The sequence below is a fragment of the Trematomus bernacchii genome, unplaced genomic scaffold (genome assembly GCF_902827165.1).
Source record: "Trematomus bernacchii unplaced genomic scaffold, fTreBer1.1, whole genome shotgun sequence".
NCBI classification, from domain to species: domain Eukaryota; kingdom Metazoa; phylum Chordata; class Actinopteri; order Perciformes; family Nototheniidae; genus Trematomus; species Trematomus bernacchii.
Window position 1 is genome coordinate 2,767,578 of NW_022987588.1, and position 19,818 is coordinate 2,787,395.

Sequence of the window (19,818 nt, forward strand, 5' to 3'; positions counted from 1 at the left end):
GTTCCATTTTAAGACACAGAAAACAAGTAATAGGTTGACTATAATTAGACTCCTAGATAGGGTTATAAAGTAACAAAGGAAGGGACGGACCTGGGTGCTAAACTATTTCTGGGAGTGCTTTTCTATCAAAGTAAATCTCAAAGGAAGGGAAGAACACCAGTCAGAGAGGCATAATTTCTCTTCTTGGATGTCTGAGTGAAAGTGTCAGCAGACTAATCAGGGAGAGGGATGAGAGAGGAGGCAGCTTCATCTTCACGGCCATCAGGGGAGCATCATGCTGGATAGCACTGCCAGGATGGGGATTGTTCCATTGACACAATCACAAGCACACCTCAGACCAAGACTCACTAGCACAATACGGTGCCAATGCAGAGGCTACAGCGCTCTTATCACACAGACAAATGCACAAATATAGCCAAGCTACACTTTCTGGTAAAGGTTTGTTAGACCTAACATGAAAGGGAAAAATGACAAAAGGGAGACATTGATATATGTATAGATATATATATATCACTGGATCAAGTACAATAACAACTGCATCAAGATGGAGAAGGGGAAAAGGAACTGGCAACTTACTCTGTTTGTATGGCTTGCATGCTGAGACAAATCACATAGTTATAAAGAAAAACACAATGGTTTTAGTCTTTTGCTTTTTTTCGTGTGTCACAATCATGATTTCTAGCAGTCTTAACAAATGATGTCAAAGTGAAGGCTTATGGGGTACTCTAACACATAGAGTAATATCAGATGTACTTTTAAACTGCATACGGAAGGTTGGCTGAGCATACATGCTGAGTCATAAAGAGAACAGAATATCAGACAGTAGACAGGGTTGAAGCTGAATTAAAAGGTAACGGGTTACAGGTAAGTATATGAGAATAGTGTTTTATAGGTGACATTTCTCTTAACTAAAACTTGGAGAAAAATGAGGAGAAACACAACGTGAAGACACAAGCATGACAATAATGCATCTTAAATAAATGATGCAGGTATATCCAAATCAACAATGTTTCATGCAATGAAAATTGACAAGATGTAGTAGCCAAAGTGGTTTTGAATTCTACGAAAGGTATCACAGTAAATGTCACTTACATTGATCGGGTCCAACACTTTCACTGCTGCCTGACTGGCATCCTTCTTGTTGATCACTCTGTACACTTTCCCGTACGTTCCTTTACCAATGGTCTCCACTATATCCCAGTTATCTGATGGATCGCCTAGGTTCTCCATGCCAATCATGCTCGACTTGTATGGATACAGTCCATACAGTGACCTCCTGAGGATAAACAATCCCAGATGAAAAAAACTTAACAAATGTTTTCATATGAATGACAACAATGAATGATTGTTTGAAATACCTCTGTAGTGACGTGCAAACGTAATAGAATAAAAATACATCTTTGTCCTACAAAGAAAAAGCTTCTTGTGAATAACGCAACAGTTGAGCCTCAGTGAAACACACAGACTTTTACATTGTTGTGACAAGACAAAAAAAACTCCTTTTCACCTCGTCAACGTCACAGACAAACAAGTTATTAAAATAAGAACATCGGAACTTTATGTCGAGTTGTTTATGTATAGCATAGAGGAGTTCTTATATTCCCCAGGGCCCTCTCATTCAACTCAGTGAAAGACTATACCCGCCAAGGGAGCCACTTAACGGGTTTAAGCAGGAGAAAGATCAGCAAAAAAACAAAGCATACAGCTGTAGGTGGAGATGACAGTACGCTACTTACATGGCAAGTGTTATTTTCTTCTGACTCATCGGGGCTGAGAACAATTACAACTAAAGAGTCTCTTGTGATCATCACAGAGCAGCACCAATAGCAATAGAAATTGATTCGTCAAGAGGACGGGCAACAAGTGACATTTCACACACACTGAATTAGCTTTCTCTTCAGGGACCTCGTCACTGCCCACTAAGAAGTGCAATCTCCTCAGGATCAATTGGATTGGACAGAGATTAACTTGACAAGTGCTGTGCTGAATGAGCAGTGAACCGGCACCACGCTGTTTTGTGAAATGATCATTATGTAAAGTGTTAAAAAGACTGTATATTATAATGTTATGAGGATCAATGATCAACAGCTATGGTAGGGTCTTATATTAATCCTTCTTTAGGTTGTGGTGTTTTCCTGACCAAACACAACATGAAAAGACCAACGATGCAAAGCATTAGGTGTCAAAACAACAGAGACAGAATTACATGATGGATTAGGAACTGATATTGCCATGTTGGGTTACATGCATCCCATTTTTGCAAAGTGACACATATTCTAGATTAGCATGATGGAGAGGAATGTTTGTGTACCATCTCGCGCCTGCACCACTTGTCATAAGCGTGTTATACATCACAGAGACTGCATGACCCTGAGAGAAGGAAGTGGAGATCAGCAGATTAATGTGAAAAAATCGTAAATGATGTTTAAACCTACGGAGCTGTGGCAACTCACGTGAGGACAGATTTATGAATTGTTGTGCATGCAGGTTGAGCAATGGCATTCGTGTCGATTGTAGATGGATATCCCGCCATTCTGTGGAGACGCTGAAATACGCAGCACTGATATCCTTCACTGTGTCCTTCAGGGAGACATGTGGGATAGCAGCACTAGCCTAAGTACCTTTTATCTATCTTAGTTTATTACACCTTTAAAGAATAATTACACAAGGTAACTACTGAACCACTTAGCCTCAAGTTTCATCTCCAGTCTAACAATCCATCATTGATTATTTAAGAAGTAAATAGCCCATTTTAAACTGTCTGTGAAAAATGCATCACACCTCACCTTATTAATCAAAGAGATCCAAACCTGTTTACCTGCCGTTTATAACCGTCGACCCGTTTTGTAACATATGTCTGCATCTACGACGTGCTTTGAACACATCGCCAGTCACCTGTTGCCAGGATACTTTCAACAATGTATAAAACAGAAGGCTCATATTCCTCTCCGGCAGCTTTTTGTCTCTAATGACCTGCTGCATTAGATAATTGCTCTAAAATAGCAACCTTTTCCCACGACTTGTAAAATGAAGCCTCAGATGTGCAGCTGCAGATCACATGAGAGCGATTATTGTTTATTTTAGTGGCTAATGTCTACTGTACAACTGTCTTCAAAAGGTAAAGAGTACAAGCTGTTAAAGCGAATCAAAACAACATTAACATTAAATTGTGCGTCAGTTAATTATAATTGTAGGCTCCACAGCACCAGTACTCCAAGCTTCAATGTGAACATCCTCATAACAAAATGTTTGCTTCATGGTAAGTCTGCAAACATCAAACACGAAGACCCAATGTGGCCATGCATCTATTCATTATTCAAAATGCTTCTCAAAGATCAATAAAGCTGAGATCATAAAGCCAAGAGTCACACATACCTGTCTCTGTGAAAGTGTTTGTCTCTCCCTCACACTAAAATGCTCCAGTCTAATTCATGCTAATATAGGGATGAATAATTCACCAGTAATCTGCTACCTGATCTGCAGGACTGTTAAATATTCAGGTGGCAGATGTATCCACTCATAAAGGTCGCTGATATGAAGCATCTCAGGTTGCACACAGGTTACCAGGAAGTGCATGATAGTTGCTAGGTCACATGACTGCTGTCTGTCTCCCCCTCTGCACACAATGTTCTTTAGACATCCAACTGTTTCTACTTCATCTCAGAGATTCCTCTTAGTTTCTTTTACACCAGTAGTAGATACTATACGCCAGTGCAAGTCATAGGGAGTGTGTTATGGCAAAAAGGATAAAACCAAGGACAATCTGTCCAGAAAGTCATGTATATGTACATAATTCCAATATTTTTGAATGGTTTATATTATAATAGTCTGGCATCCTTTACAATATTTCTATATTTATAAAACAAAACCTCCATGCTGAGCACCAGCAAGTAAAAACAGTACGTTATTCCCCATGAAAAACACAACACTTGATGTTGCCAAGAGTTGAAAGCCCCAGGGATCTAATGAAGTGGAAGATAGTCACAGCACGGGAAAAGAGCTTTAATGTCGGCAGAACTTGCTCGCAGAAAATCACAAACTTCCATAGTTCTACCATTATATCCAATTGGAAGCCATTGGGATTTGAAGCCATCTCATCCCGAGCCACTCCTGTGCATATAGATAATGTATTATGTTGTTACAATGCTTGGGTAACCAAAAGAGTCAAGTTGAATTTCATTGCAATAGCATCATCAAGAACATAAATGGGATCTTATGACTTCTCTTCTGTTGTACTAATAAAATATGTATAGGTTTTTACACACAAAGTATCTCCTGCCATATAGTGATCAGTGGTGCCAAATATGTGGGTCAATGGCACTTTAAGGGGCCACATGATACATCTGAAGTGGTTGCAAGATGAAAGTAGAAGTTACGTTCATTTTTTCAAACTGTTTTCTAATCCCTGCTGATTACTGGATAATTCTCTTGGGACCTATAAAGCTGGATTTGGGGACTTTCATAATTAAATGTACGTCAGTTATATTAAAGCACCAATCCATGGGTGATGTCACAGAAATTAAATCCATATTTTATACAGTGTATGGTCATGGTAATTGGGTTATAAAACAAAAGTTTTAGTTTTAGTTTTTTTACTTCTGTTGAATGCGTTTGCTAACCTGAATCTGGCAAGCTTTGTTAGCATTATGCCATTTCTTTTGTTTATTGTTGCAAAATGAATTCTCTCCACTTTAGATCCCATCCACAAAGACTTTTTTCTGTTCTGTCACAAAATATAAAGAGAAATTCTAAATGCTGTTCTCTTAAATGGACAGGAGACGCATTATTGCTGCTTTAGAACAGGACACCACTGATCCTAGATGGCAGCGCTCAGGTTACCCTTTGTTTACCATACTGTCGGCCTCCCTGAAAAAGGGATATAGTGTCTGGTGCAAGAGCAGCTCCGTGAAAAAGCAAAGTGTATATATTCGTTTTAAATCCAACATCATCTAACTGCACTTCAAAATCACAGGAATGTGTGTAAAACCTAGACTATACATTTATGGTCACGTATTGTAATAGTAAAAGGCATAGCGTGCTTGTGCTAAATATTATGCCTCCCAACATTTGCATTTACTGTGCCGCATCTGCATAAGTCCAAGTTTCCGTGATGGTTGGAGGTGGAAACAGCTTTGGATGATGTGAACAGCTGCAGCTCAGGGAATGTCTTTGTCACTTTGAAACAGAGCAAAGTAAAAGTGAGTAATCTAATTTTCTGCTTCCATCAAATTCGCACAATCCTACCCTCTCTGCTAAAGCCTTGCGGGAACTCCACTTGGTAAACCCTTTCGGTAAGTCTGTGGAGAGAAAAAAACTCTGGACTATAATCCCTTTTAAGGGGATATGAAGAGGCTTTGCAGTAAACCTCCAAGAGCCACGAGCCAGGCTGAAAGCACAGTGCCCTTGTTCTCACCCTGCCAGCAAAAGCCTCACACGACAAGAAAAGTCCCTTAAACTCAGCAGTCCACCTGCATGATTAATTCACCTTAATTATATTATTGGATAAACAAAACACCGGCCTTATTAACGAAGAAAGAAGCTAACAAGATCATTTATTTAAATTCAACTCAAAACCTGAGGCACTGTCAAAAATCGTATCGAATGACAAATATCTCAGCTCTTCTAGAATCGACAGTCATGACAACACAGTACAGTGCAATACAGTAAACAAGTTTGCTGTCATATACAAGTTGATTAAGGTTTTACAATCTGAATTTAAGAGCTATGTGTATTATTTTATCACCAAATTGTTGCATCATTCTGACATAATTGAGAGTTTTACCTCCATGTGTCAGTATGTTAAGATAGCTTTGGCTCTGTTTGTATAACAGGGTTTCAAAATGAAAACTCACAATACAGTAGATTCCCCTCATTTTAACATTGCTCTGATAAATTCAAAATAATATACTTCCCCACCAATAACATATTTCAAATTAAATGTATCATCTTTAAATGACAAAATAATGTGTTTTGAGTATATAAGTTATGTGTTGGTCTTAAAAGTGATTTGTATCCTGCATAATTTGAAACGCTGACTTAAAATATGCAAAAAAGGCATTATCTAATGTTAAGTTTATGTCAATTTTGGAGGAATCTACAGACACAAATAGACAGAGTTTAGTGAAATAAACCCCCTAATGTGTACTTTGGATGTTTTCCTTTTACCAGCCTGGAAGAAGACATGAAGTAAAATAGTCAAACTCTCAATGAAAAACGATGTAAAGCTGTATTAGCTAAACAAAGTAGTTTATACTGTTAATGAACACTGTTGTGTGCAGAGCATTTCACAAAGTGAGCCTATCAGTGAAGTATCCACAGAATTAGAGCAATTTAGACATGCTGATGGTGTAGGCTTGTATTTTACCTAAATACTCAAATCATGAGTCCTACCTTGGGATTGGTGCCTCCGTGTGTCCATCTCTAAAATCTGTAAAACAGGGGAAAGTGTTTCAGATGTCAGCTGGCCACAGTCATCCATCTCTGTATCTGGGTCAACACTGCAGAAAGTTTACTGTAACTTTCCTGTAACTGACTAACTAACTAACTAATGTCTCTATATGCAGCTGAGCTTACCGTACATGGCAACATATCCGAACTGATTTCCCTGTTTACTCAATGAAGGGTTTTAATTATTAACATACAGACATCTGAGCATGTTGTCCTGCAGACCGGAAGCTCTTAGCTGACCAATGTCCCCTTTAATAGTGTATGCATGGTGTGTGAGGAGGCAGTAAACCTACCTGGACCAGTACCGGGAGTAAATGAGGAAATGTGAGGAGATGCATGTCGCAGCAGCTCCTCCAACACCAGCATCCCTCCGCATCAAAGTTGTGGCACATTCTCGGTGGTTTAACCCAGATAAAATTCCTCCGCTGGTCCATAGTAGAATTGTATTATTTTTGCCTAATTAGCAGGAAAGAGAGGCTTTGTGTGGGCATTGGTCATTAAACAGAGGGCCTCCCTTGTTTGTGAAACTTCAACCCAATTATCCTCAAAACACTCAGTCACACGGCAAATTAGACTTATTTCTGCCCACCATGAACAGGGCAGTGGATAAACAATATGAAGATATCCCATAATACCTGTGATGACACATTTACTCGAGTTTTATAATAACAAAATGTTTCCCTTAGCAGTTACAACTGGCATACACTGATATTTCTCTAATCTCACTAGTGGGTACTGAGGCAATTTGAACATATTTAGCAGCTTTTCACACAATCTGTATTATTGTTTAAAGTTATTCATTCAAAAAGGTCACAGGATGTGATGAGCTCCAGTGAACTGAGACCCCTGGTGGACACAGTTTGGAGGTGGATGCATTTTTCCCTCACTCCAGCTCACATCGGTTGACTGAGGGGAGAAATGAAAAGGTCATAACAGAAAGTAATATTTATGGAGCTGGTGGAGGCAGTGGCAAGAAATCCTATTTTATATTTCTTCCATCTAGCACTCATGTCAGTCAGGTTGCTTGTAAATTACTCCTTCCCTTCTTCTCCTGCTAGAAATGGTTCTGAATGGTCATAAGGAGACACAAAACAATACTTATCACTGCATCTGTTGCATCATGATTAGGATGAACAGAAAGAGTAGAAGGTCATTTATTTTAGTCGTAACATTGGCAACAGAAACAAGACAAGACACAAATCAGTGTGTTTATATTTTATTCACATATGTTACATTTTGCATTAAATGTCCAAGTCATACTTTCTGGTCAAACTCAGAAAGCTTGAGTCAGCACCTACAGTAATGTACTGTATCCTCGCTTCATTCATACGGGAGAACACACAAGAACTTTCAGTTACAATGTACACCCATTACTCATTGGCTGTTTGGTTGCGGTCATTTACAAAGTGGGAAAAACAAAATAAAGAAAGAGGGGAGAAACCAGTGAACAGAAAAGCAGCATGCATGAATTCAAGAGGAAGGTTTTTCAAGTGTTAACCTGTTCCGTAAAGATTCCTCGATGCAGCACAATGTGGCCTGCGTTTCATAACCAGGCGTCATTGATATCAGCAGCGCGCTGAAAATTAATCTCACAGGCACGACCGGATACATTTCCCTTCGCTGAGAAAAAGAAAAGATGATAATCTGAAAATTAAGTAGCTAAGACACTTAAATAATGGTGGCTTAAAGGATGTCATGCACAGTGAATAACAGATACTCAAGTCTGATAATCTTGTTAAATTGGAATACAACTATAAATCACACCTAGATGATGCAGGAGTAAGGGATAGTCATCACAATAAATGCTCTGTACTGCAGTTAGGACTCGACAATCAAAAGCATAAGAAGGGAAAACCTTTTTTTGACAGCGCAGACAAGTGAGGAGAATTGACATTTCGTTTTGTAAGCAGCCAACATTAAATTGAGTCATGGAGTTTCATATCTTGAGAGAGAATTTGGACAGAACCAGTCAAATATTCCTGCTCTTATATGGTTGTCAGTTTTGCCAGGACACCATAACTGTGCAATGACATTTCCTTAAAAATAATGCTACTTAAGTGTTTGACTTCAGGGTTTAATTAATTTAAGATTTTTCAATGACCAGTTGTGTCTTTTTCTGTGTTTCCACTGGCCATAGAGTTTTGTCTTTAGAGCGAACCTGGGGAAAAGAAGCGCTGTGCGATACGGCTGAACTACAACATCTGTAGTGAGCTTGATAAGTGATAAGAGGTGACCGCACACCTTCCTTTAACATTAAAGTGAGTTTGAGTCAACATTCCCAGCCATCTATCATAAACTCAAAGCACAACCTTAGAAAAAAAAAAGTCTTCACAAAAGTTAAAATGACTGAACATTGAGCAGCAGCATTTATTTAAATATCTAAAACATATTTTTAAACAGCAAAAAAAATAAAGAAATTCCTGAGGATGGATTGCAACTAGACCCATAAAAAGAGTCTTTGCTCGCTTGCAAATAAACTCTATAGTGTGTTGATGGGTGGACTCGCCCGCCTACCCTCTCATGTCAGTAGAACACGAGTGCACATTGCAATAACATCGCTACACTCTTCAGGAGTTGAAACTCATGCCAGCACAGCAGAGCACATTTCGATAAATAAAAAGGGATATGCATTAACCTCATCATAAATGGTGCGAAAAGTAATCAGACTTTGCAGGGACATTCAGCGCTTGATATATATTTTTGTTTAAACCCAAATAAATACAGCGGGCTTCAAAAGCCTGTTCCACACCAAATTGAATTTCTGGGCAAAGTTGTGCTTTTCACTTTGATCTTACCGAATTCTGTTTTTCTCTGTTGAAAACCACACAATAAATCACTTAAACACACACACGTGTTAATCTTTAGGCATGATTGTACACCAAACTTCACATAAACCAAGGCTGTGGCAGCAATACCCTCACCGGGATGTTTGTGTTTATCACTTTAAGAGTTCCCAAATATTTTGATGGCAGACACATAAGCCAGAAAAAAATAAATCTTCTCCAGTCATGGGTTGCTGTTTGCAGTGGAAGATCTTAGAGTCCGTTATAGTGAGGCCCCCAGCGCTTATTGATGTGATCAAAGGTGTGAGAAACCCACTGTTGCTCCAACACTCGATACCTCTCCTCACATAAGAAGAGAGGTTTGCCACGGCTGGAGAAAGGCCAGAGGGGGAAAAAGAGTGAGAAAACAAGAGTGAGAGCTGTGTTTCTTTTCTCTGAAGCAACAAGTACTTAAAAAAAGAACTGTGTCACAATTTCATACCAGATCATATTCCTAAGAAGGTATGGGTATGTTTTGTGTGTGTAGTTGAATACAAAATTATGTCATTTTAACGCAATTATAAAGAAAACATATTCTGGGGATTTTAGGATTATCATCATCATAACATTAGTGTGCTGTTGGTGTACACTTTTGTCTCACAATGCACAAAGAAATTGGAGGAGCGATGCACAACTGGAAAAGGAGATTTTGTCATGTTAATCTGTCTTTGTGAAGTTTAAAATGGCATTGACTGCCAAAACTCCCTTTATGTTACTTAAACTGCATCGTTTTGCAAAAGTACAAAATGCTATAAGTGTATTTTACATCTTGTTCACTGCTATATATCTTGTGAACAGATTTTTCTATGACAATCACCATAGATAAAAAACTATATTCAATAAGTACTGTATGTATAGTCCGATCCAGCATAGGTATCTTTAACTTTCACTGAGTAAAAGTAAACTGTATAGTATTATATGGTATTTATAACTGTGTGTGTGAGATGAGTTGTACCGTAGATCGCGGTCCTCCTCTCCGTGGGCATCGAGGTAAACGGAACCCCACAGGCAGAAACGATGTCCACGGATGATGATGATGACTGAGGCGTTGATCAGGAGAAAGATGCCTGTAGCTGCGCCACAATGTTGGGAGTGCTGTCAACAAATAAACAAAGATTAAAAAAGGATCCCGACACAGGTAAATAAATTCTGCTTAAAATTAGATCTAACATGACTTGTTTCGGGACTCACAACAAATACAAATTTAGAAACTCACCAAAACACATTCACAGATACCCTGCTGTTTGCAGCAAACGCCCTTGAGACAGACAAAGGCGCCACAAACGAGACAGAGCGCAGGGTCTTTTGGCACTTTTTTGCAGGCAGTGCAGGCCTTCCTGTGATAGTACTGGAAGATGACATTGTAGTTGTCGGGGAGCTGCAGGAGGCGGGGCGCGGCCCACTCAGGCTCCTGGACGAGCAAGGTCTTCAGGGGAGAAAAGAGACGGAAGTCCGTAAAATATTCTGAAACCAGGCCATAAATCTAATGTGCAATTCAGTCCTTAATACATTTTGTCCTCAAACTCTTTCCTGCTCTTTTCAAAACTCTCAGTAAAATGAATGACTACTAACAAAAGATAACAAATTGAGAATTGCTTTCAGTTTGCAAAGTAAAAAATAATTCACTATGTCTCAACTTTCCTATTTTGTATGACATCTTTCGGCTCAAAGATTTTATAATAAATAGCTTCCTGTGTTAGGTATTAGAAGCTAGGACACCCTACGTTTCTGCAAAATGATACACATCCAAGGTTACTGAAACACTGACTGACAGTTTGAACGACACATGGTTAGTTATGCAGTCTCTCTCCTCAGAGACTAGAAGCTATGGATCATGTCAACCAAGGTTGAAACTAATTTCAAAGTGTCAATAGCACTTGATACACGAGTCATTTACAGGACATCAAACTCAAAATACAAGGTTTGAATATTTAATTGAAGAGTGAGTATTTAAACTATTTCTTCAAAACCTTCCAGCCAATTAAAGCTCTTCTGATTTCACAATATGCTGATGTTTTCTGAATATAAACCCTTGTGCACACAAATGTATTAAAAGAGCTAGGACTACATTTATTATTTGAATGAAAAAACCACAACACATGGAAGGGCTTAAAGCTAAATAAGAGTGATCAACGTTTCTATATATTGTATTTTAAAAGATTATGGACGTCTCATCGACATGTGATTTACAGGTATTTGTTGCCGTCTTTTTTATGAATCAAAGGTAAAAAGGCTCAACATTTTGATAGGGAAACATAATGTCACTTTTCAAGAGCAGCAAAGAGCAGGCAGGGTAAACATTTTTAAATAATGAAATTCTCCAATACTCAGAGGTTTTAAAGAAGATTCTGGTATGAAGTATAGCTATGTCATGATACATATACATGTGTCCTCTGGTCTGAGATTCACACATACCAATGATTGCTCCGCCTGCATCTGAGAGAGCCCGGTGACCTCAGCGCACCACTGTGTCACCAGGCCAAAGGCATCGACCGCCCACTGCAGACACGAGGCACTGTGTGCGGTGTTGGAGGGCTGAGGGGCCGAGGCTAAGAGCCCCAAACACACAGCCAAGGACGGGAACTCCTCCTCCTCCTGGGAAGACACAAACAAAAAGGAAACAGCTGGTGAGGTCACTCTCTTTGCTTTAACCAACACCTGTGACTCACAGGAAGTCAAAGGATCCAAACGCTCGTCGGCAAAGACCGTGGGAGGTGAAGGGTCAGAGAGCAGAGCTCGGATTAGGAGAGAACAGAAGATAGCTAATTCGAAATGCTAACGTGAGCAGCCGTGGAAATGAGCAATGGTAATTATAGTTCAGAAGGGGGGGAGAGTCTGCGTTATCTTTTTTATGCTTAATGCAACCAAATTGAAAAGCTGATCTAAATGAGTTGCATTTGTCCTCTATGGCACAGCAAGTGGGGTATTAAACTGAAACAGAGAGTGGATAAGCCCCGCTGTTTCAATCAGAGAGAGAGGAATAACAGAAAATCTGAATGGATTTTACCATCTTTCTTGAAAAAGAGGGTGGATACAAAAGGCGCTTTCACACCGGAGTACTTTTCCCTTTTAGTTCCGATAGTTCCTGGGATTTTGCGTTCACACCAAAAAGAGAACTTAGTTCATGAGAACTTTCCCCCCCTTTTCAGTCCCTGCTAGAGAGCAGGTACTTTCCTGGGGAGAAAAAAGTTCCAATTTCTGATTGGCTGGGCGAATTGCAAACCACGCCCCGTAAAACTCGGAAAAATGTTGTGAAGCCGCCATTGTATTTGCTGGCATTAGCATTATTAGCATTAGCATTAGCCCAGCGCACCAACGGAGAGAGACACTAACTTATAGCAACACAAAAAAAAACATGGGAGCGGTGGAGTGATGAGGAGGTGTCGGCGTTCTGGCGATTTACTCTGAAGGCTTCTGTAGAAGCTGCTGGGAGTCCCAGCAGCTTCTACTGAAGCCAGTCCCCAACTCCGGGGGCTTCCGGCCGGGGACTTCGGGTGGCAGTATACGCCGTGAAGTTGTTTGCGGCCTGCCAGTAAACCCAAAGCAGAAGAAGAAGAAGTGACGTCAGTGGCTTCATTTGCGTAATCCTCCCTCAGGGACTTATTCCGGTGTGAACGCGATCTGCTCTTTAGTTCCATGGGGGAACTAAGTGCTGGGAACTAAGTACGGCAAAGTACTTGGTGTGAAAGCGGCTAAAGATTTGTTTTGAAAACCTTCAAACTGAAAATGATTTGTTATTATGAAAAAGCTGTGAAATTGATGCCGATCTGAGCTTGGTTCCAGGTTTTACATTTTCAGGTCTTTAGAGGCATCAGGCACACATTTTGAGACATGTGAAAACCTCCATCTTAAGTTGCTTGTATTGAGGCATCATTCATGCTGGTCACTGGGCATGTTGCAGTTTGAATTTTAACAACGATGTAGGCTAGATTGTATTGTTATAGGCTAGCAGAAATATTGATCATTCCTGCTGCAAGAACACAACAGGTAGCTCCAGCAGGTAGGATTCATGATGAAACATACCAGGCAGCCAGTGAGGGTGTCTCCGTAGAGGTGATGCTGCAGGAGGCAGGAGAGACGCAGGAAGGGCAGGCAGAGCTGCTGAAGGCTGAACTCAATCGACTGTGGAGACCACACACCGGACATCAGCTGGAGAGGGAAACAACAGTAACACTTGATCAATAAGCAGCCAACAGCTTGCTGATAACACCGTGATGTATATCTCCCCTGGAGATTAGTGGAGATATTAGACCAGTGTCTCTCAGGATAATGGCCAATTCATTGTTCAAATGAAAATGAAAAAGAGCAACAAAGACAAGACAGAGGAGAGAGAGCAGCACTCCTGAAGGCAGCTGTGTTCAGAAGTCATTTCAGTGCCTCACCATTGATGTTTCTTCAGCGTTCACCTTGTAGACACTCTTGTCCTTAGAGAGCTCACTGATAACGTGACTGAGCAGCGCCTCGAAAGATGTCTCGGCATTTGCAGCATTCTGTGGCAGAAAATCAAAACGTTGACAATATGTAATCAAACATAAAAAAGCCCCTGATACATAAATCCAGCCCCAAGTCTCCTCTGACAGTCAACAGACATACGCTTAAATCAAATGATTCCCCGTTTCAACTGAATTAGGAGAGAACATTACATGAAATGGCTTTGTTATGGGTGGAAGAGCAAATCTAGTAATACGTTTGTAACAATTGTGAATAGTTCTCCTTAACAAATATAATATTGGAAAAAAATGGTGGCAAGTGGTTTATTTCTCCTTGCACAGCAAACAAATACAGTGAGCACTACTGTGAATTACGAATATTAGAAGATACAGTAAAATGCAGATCAAAATGCTTAACTAGTGCAAGTATAAAATGTGCTCCTATATAAAGATGAATGCAGAATAATACGATTATTTCCTCACAAAATAACTTCTGATAATAAGTGGTAGATACATTATTGCACGTGTGTTCTGATTCAATTCAACTGGTTTAGTTTTTGATACAGAGGAAAAGCAGCATGCATTTATCAAGCTGAAGGTGGCTGAATATAAAACAGCAGTCTTATCTCGTCTGCTCTCCTTTGTCATAGATTTATTGGGGAGGAATTTCAAGTCCATGGATTTTCTTCCTCTCGGCTCTGATCTTTGTTCAAACTGCATCTTCTTTTTTTTTTTAACAACTTCAATTTTAATTACAGTGGCGTTGCACCAAATATAAATGCCGTCCTCATCGAAGATTCAAAATCCATTTTAATGGCAGCTTGTGAGTGCCTGCACTACTGTTCATGACAGTGGAGTCGGAAGATACTAATACAAACCTCCATTATGCAGAGACACTCTAAAAGGGGAGGCTTTAAGCTATTTGTCTTTTGACATTCAAGCCAGCTACTCACTAATACAGATTTAATAGACTGAAGACAGATAGCCAATTAATGCAACCCTCTCACGCATTTCAAGATAATGAAGATCGACTGTGGAAATCACGTAAATGAAACGGAAGGGGGCTCAATTCATCTCAATAGTAAGTTGTACACAATGATTTACTGTTGTAGCAGACGGATTCAGGGGTTACAATGGGAGGACACTACTAGTTCAACAGACAGGGGATATGAGTTGACTTTAAAAATGTCACACGGTGGAGTTGAAAATGCACAGAGAGAAGAGTGAAGTACAGTGAGGGGTCTCCAAACACAGCTGTTTGAATGAGTGATTAAGGGTTTATGCTGCCATTAGTGCTGGGACATTATCTTTACAGAATGATCTTTTTTCTCCATTTGTTTTTAGTATGATTGTTTATATATAACGCCTAAGAGTTATACAGAGATGTACAGAACACAGAGGCAATACACAGAAGTAAGGAAAAACCAACAAATCAGCAAAAACAAGTAGTACAAGCTCAGAAATAAGCACATCACTAAGGATATAGAAAGACATCTGATTACAACTGAAGTCATGTAAATATCACTTTGCCCTAGATGACTGTAATATTTGGTTTACATCATTAAAGCCTCGGAGAATTTTCAAAAAAGGAAAAAAGGCCGACTGTGCACATGACACTGGAAAGTCAGCATGTCATTATGAATCAAGCTAATTCAAATGTGACCTGACTTTTACCTTCTTCAGTGCTCCAGATGTGCTCCAGGCCTGCCTCTCTTCTGGGCTGAACTTGATGGAGAGTGCAGCGAGAGCCTGGGTGAACTGCAGGTTGTAAAGCATCTTCACCACACAGGTGAAGTGCTCTGGACAGGGAGAGAGAAGGTGAAAGTGAGTATAAAAGCCAAGCCGAGTAGAGACAGAAGCTCAATTTACACAGATCAATTAAGACTGAATGCATAACAATAAAATACAAGGGATCAATATAGGGATTTCAAAAGATCTTCCAGCAAACAAAAAGCCAGTTCCAGAGGGTTGGCAGCTATTCACAAGGGCATTGTATTTGGTTTCTCAGTGGAGCATAGAAAGCCTCAGTGAACAGAGAGCAGGATAATTAGCAGTGTGTGTCGGGTGGAAAATGTGAAATTAAGGATATTTAGATTAGGTTTAAAAGAACAACAAAGAGAGGCATTTGTTTTCTTCTTCAGCAAAAGGCTGCGGACAGATCCACTGTCAGTAGACACAATTAAAAGGTAGAAATGAAAGAAAAAAGGAGGCCATCCCATTATAGCCATCGAGTACAAAGGACCCTCTGGGAACTGATCATACCTCTGCCTTTCCATTTCTCAAGAAAGAAAAAGAAAAACCATGTAACAATGATTTGAAACACCACATGCTTAAGAACAATCTGACAAAAACAAACCAGCAAACATTATACATCAGCTATAATGATTCTTTTATTCAAACAAAAGCTACACTTTCCAATAAATTCACTTTGACCATGTTTTAAAAATACTAATTGTCCATGTCTGCGGTCAACCTAATTCAGATTCTCCCTGCTGCATCACTATTAAACATGACTGCAGTGTGTTGGTCCAGGTCTTAAGGTGGCCCCCACGCCTTTCCTACAAAATGGCTAACATGGAGGAGATGAAGCGACAAGCCAGAGATGAAGGGCACACGAAGGAGCCGCAGCCCTCCCATCACCGGGGTCGTGTCTCTCTGATTCTCACGGCCACAGGAGCTCAGATAAGAGATGTGAAATGCTTTTTTCCAGCACTCAGCCCTGATTACTGCTGATAATGGGGCCGTCCTTGTGCAGCAGCCACTGAGACACTCCCTACTCTCGCGTAGTTTCATGATGCAGAAAAGAACTGTACCTTTTCGCAGAGGCTGGGGCATTGTTAGCACGAAGATGATCAGGAGGGATGGGATATCTCGAAACAGCATGGGTACCTCAGGTCTCTCGTCATCATCAAAATCACTGCAAAACATCAAAAAAAATCGTTTCATTATTCAGAAGGTGGTGTGCTATGCCAAATCACTACTATAATTAAAAAGACACCCATTTTAATATGCAAAATAAAGTCTGTTCCTCATTTTACATACAGTATTTACAGACATGTACCTCATCCGATGGTCATTTATTACATTACTCAACTCCTTTGAATGTCAAATTCTTCAATTTGCGATGTTACTAATAAAGCTCTGGGGAAAATGTATGTCTGAACGCTAAAAGCAATCACACTACCAGTTTAATAAATGCAGTGATGTTATGTTTTGCATGTCTAAAAAATGACTTCTTAATAGGGTTTGAGAACAAGGGGTCTCGCTGTGTCTTTTGTTTTAAATTTGCTTAACAAATACACGACATGAAAGGAGCTTTTCCTTGCATTCCCCGACCAATTTCCTTAATGTAGCCCTGGTTACATTATTCACATTGTGTGCCATCTCCATTTAAATGTCTTCTTGTTCTGTTGACAATTCAGCGATGTTCCAATCTCCACTCTACTCTTGAAAGGCCTCGGGGGCTTTCAATGAGAGGAACTGCACTAAAAGAATAATACCTTCCATTACCAAAGCACTCACCAGTTAATTCCACTGTGCATTGGAGGAAAGCCTTAGAGGACGAAGCTTTCAACCCTGCTGAGACCACTGCATACAGACTACATGTGCATGCTGTAAAACCTCCATACATTCCTCTCTGGTTTATCATATAGAAATAAGGCAAGAATGTAGAAAACTCTTTGTCCTGATTAACTAGGCTAGATCGGGTTGACTGCTCGAGGGTGACAATGACACTGTGCCCCCTCCCGAAACCGTGACAAAGTATTTTTAAGCACTAAATGGCTCCTCTGAGAATATGTATAGCTGTGAGCACTTTAATAGTAACAGGTGTAGAAGCTGTCTTCGAACACTAACAGGGAGGAAAGGTTGTTCAAGCTCATCCTGTATCGTTAAGTGCTGCCAGCTTTTTTAACAGCTATAAATCCTGACAACGAAAACCTATTTGTGCATAAAATAACATGTTGTGAGGTACAGTAGTGATTCAAGAGTGCGGCAGAAACTTTGTCTTTTGTCTTTTGTAAAATACGGGTTTGTGTTGAAGATTGGTGGACAGCTGGGAGCGGGGGGGGGCCACGCTGGTACGGTGTCGGTGTTGTGCAGTAGTTCTCAGTACAGTGAATTTGACAGGGTCGTTTTTGCTCTCCGTGGAGTGCCCGGTAATTTGCCAGATGCAGCAATTATTGGTATCTATGGTAACCGTCCATGGTCCCCTTTCTGTTTTTAGCTTCTCTTTGTGTGGAGCAAAAGCTGTTGGGGGCAGGAGGAAATGGTGGCGTTAAGAGGGAGGACAAAGTGGCCCTTTGATTGCATGTTTGTGTGAGGAAGGCAAAGTGTGAGGGAAAGTAGAGAAGGGGCTGGAGGGGGGTAAAGGAAATGTATTTAGCAGATTTATAGATTACTGTTAGTAGAGGTACTTTAGAGAAAAGGCCACTCACTCTGCCTCTCTGCGTTCTATAACCTGAGTCAGCTTTGTCCAGGGGTTGTAGGCTGAATCTATGCTGTACAGTCGCATGTGCATCGCCAGCACGTGGAACAGCTGATCTGAAAGACAGAAAAAACAAAACACATCATTGTTGTGTTTTGGACAAGGTCAGGAACAAAACCAGCAAGTGTTTGTTCTTCTCGGTCTTCAGTTTCGCGCCCCAGCAGCAACCGGTGTAGATCGAATGATGAAAGCAGTCTACTTGAACCGACTGCAGGCTAATGGTTCGGCTCCGGTAGAACCAGGCCAGATGGATACAAGCTAGTGTTTGATAGCCCTGAGCAATCTTTGGTCAGGTCACACCTGTTCATTGTGAAACTAATGGAACATGAGGAGAGACCTGCTGCGCACACATCATCATTCCTGCGCCCACGCTAGCTTTTAATAGCAGAAAAGCTGTTATAAGTACCAAAACATATGACATAACAGCAATCCGTAACATGGGTAAAAGGCAGGAAGTCATTTCAGATGTTCAGTAATATATTCCAATTTGAAGAGATGTCCTTGTCTTTCTTATTAGTCTAGATATAATTTAACCAGCGTATTCTAATTATGAACTCAAACCAAGTCCATTAAAAGACATGAACAAAATAGCATAAGAGCAAAAGATGAAACACACATATGAACTCGTTAGAAGCCAGCGCCTAAACTGATCAGATTCAATTAGTTTCATCTTTAGGTGAACTCAACAACCTCCTGTAAAACCTAAAACCTATTTCAATATGCAACACTAATCCTATTTGATTTTGTTTTACGGGGAATTAAGATGTAATGCAGCAAAGGGCTTTAAAAAAAATCAGTTCTGCAAATTTGACTTGTGTGAACAGTCAATACTTAGAGCAACACTGCCCTCCACAGGTAAACAAAGACACAGCATGAAGAAAGCAGAGTGTCAGTTCTCCATTGCATCCCATTTGTCCTCTCTACAGCTCGTTTCCTCTCTTATTTCACTGCTTACCTCTTACCTGGATAAACCCAGAAGAGCTAAGGAAGAAATAGAGAGGAATATTGAATACAATCCAGCGAAGTCAAATCCTGCTATTATCATATAATGTCAAAATGAAGAAAAAGAGGCATATTTCAAGCTTCCGGTCCAAAGTGTGATCACATTTATTTGTGTCGAGCCAATTGATAGTGTGTTAGCCGGTTTTCATTGGGTCGTGGCTTGTGACAACATTTCTTAAAGGATACAGTCTGCTTTGATCTTTCTACAAATGACACAATAAAGCATGTAAGTTCAGCTATTTAGTCTTAAACTAGGAATATGAATTCAACAGTCATTTATTTAATTATTTCAAATGCGTTTACAACTGTGACATATCAAAATGTCTTCCATGAAAGAGTTATATTCTTGTGTTAATGTTGTAAAAACGTTCACTAACAACTTCATACGATAATAAAAGAGCATTTTGATGCATGTTCACTTTTATGTGGCAGATATTTGAAAACTGCTTTTGTGTCCTGATCATACAGTGGTCCACATGTAAACAAGGGTGGTTTAATAACTGAAATACAGCTTGTGCTATCCACACACCAAGTACTGCATGTTTGCACAACTGAGGTCAATATGATAAACATGCCTTTTCACTCCCTACACAGTAGGAGCGATATAGTCCCAAAGATTAATTTAAGTATT

At 40.0% G+C, this 19,818-nt stretch overlaps 2 protein-coding genes across 2 annotated transcripts in view; both read right to left on the minus strand.

Moving 5' to 3' along the window:
* myo3b (myosin IIIB) overlaps window positions 1-6,813 on the minus strand; it is a 58,966-nt gene extending 52,153 nt beyond the window's left edge. The window contains exons 1-4 of the mRNA XM_034128930.1: window positions 6,741-6,813; window positions 6,391-6,427; window positions 1,093-1,276; window positions 577-597 (exon numbers count right to left, since the gene is read on the minus strand). Of these exons, the coding sequence (XP_033984821.1) occupies window positions 577-597; window positions 1,093-1,276; window positions 6,391-6,427; window positions 6,741-6,813 (315 nt within the window). The remainder of the gene's footprint in view (window positions 1-576; window positions 598-1,092; window positions 1,277-6,390; window positions 6,428-6,740) is intronic.
* Window positions 6,814-7,647: 834 nt separating this feature from the next.
* Window positions 7,648-19,818, minus strand: part of ubr3 (ubiquitin protein ligase E3 component n-recognin 3) — a 38,368-nt gene continuing 26,197 nt past the window's right edge. Inside the window, exons 31-39 of the mRNA XM_034128412.1 lie at window positions 18,136-18,241; window positions 16,513-16,616; window positions 15,374-15,498; window positions 13,652-13,759; window positions 13,293-13,418; window positions 11,685-11,864; window positions 10,486-10,695; window positions 10,225-10,364; window positions 7,648-9,600 (exon numbers count right to left, since the gene is read on the minus strand). Of these exons, the coding sequence (XP_033984303.1) occupies window positions 9,483-9,600; window positions 10,225-10,364; window positions 10,486-10,695; window positions 11,685-11,864; window positions 13,293-13,418; window positions 13,652-13,759; window positions 15,374-15,498; window positions 16,513-16,616; window positions 18,136-18,241 (1,217 nt within the window). The 3' untranslated portion in view covers window positions 7,648-9,482. The remainder of the gene's footprint in view (window positions 9,601-10,224; window positions 10,365-10,485; window positions 10,696-11,684; window positions 11,865-13,292; window positions 13,419-13,651; window positions 13,760-15,373; window positions 15,499-16,512; window positions 16,617-18,135; window positions 18,242-19,818) is intronic.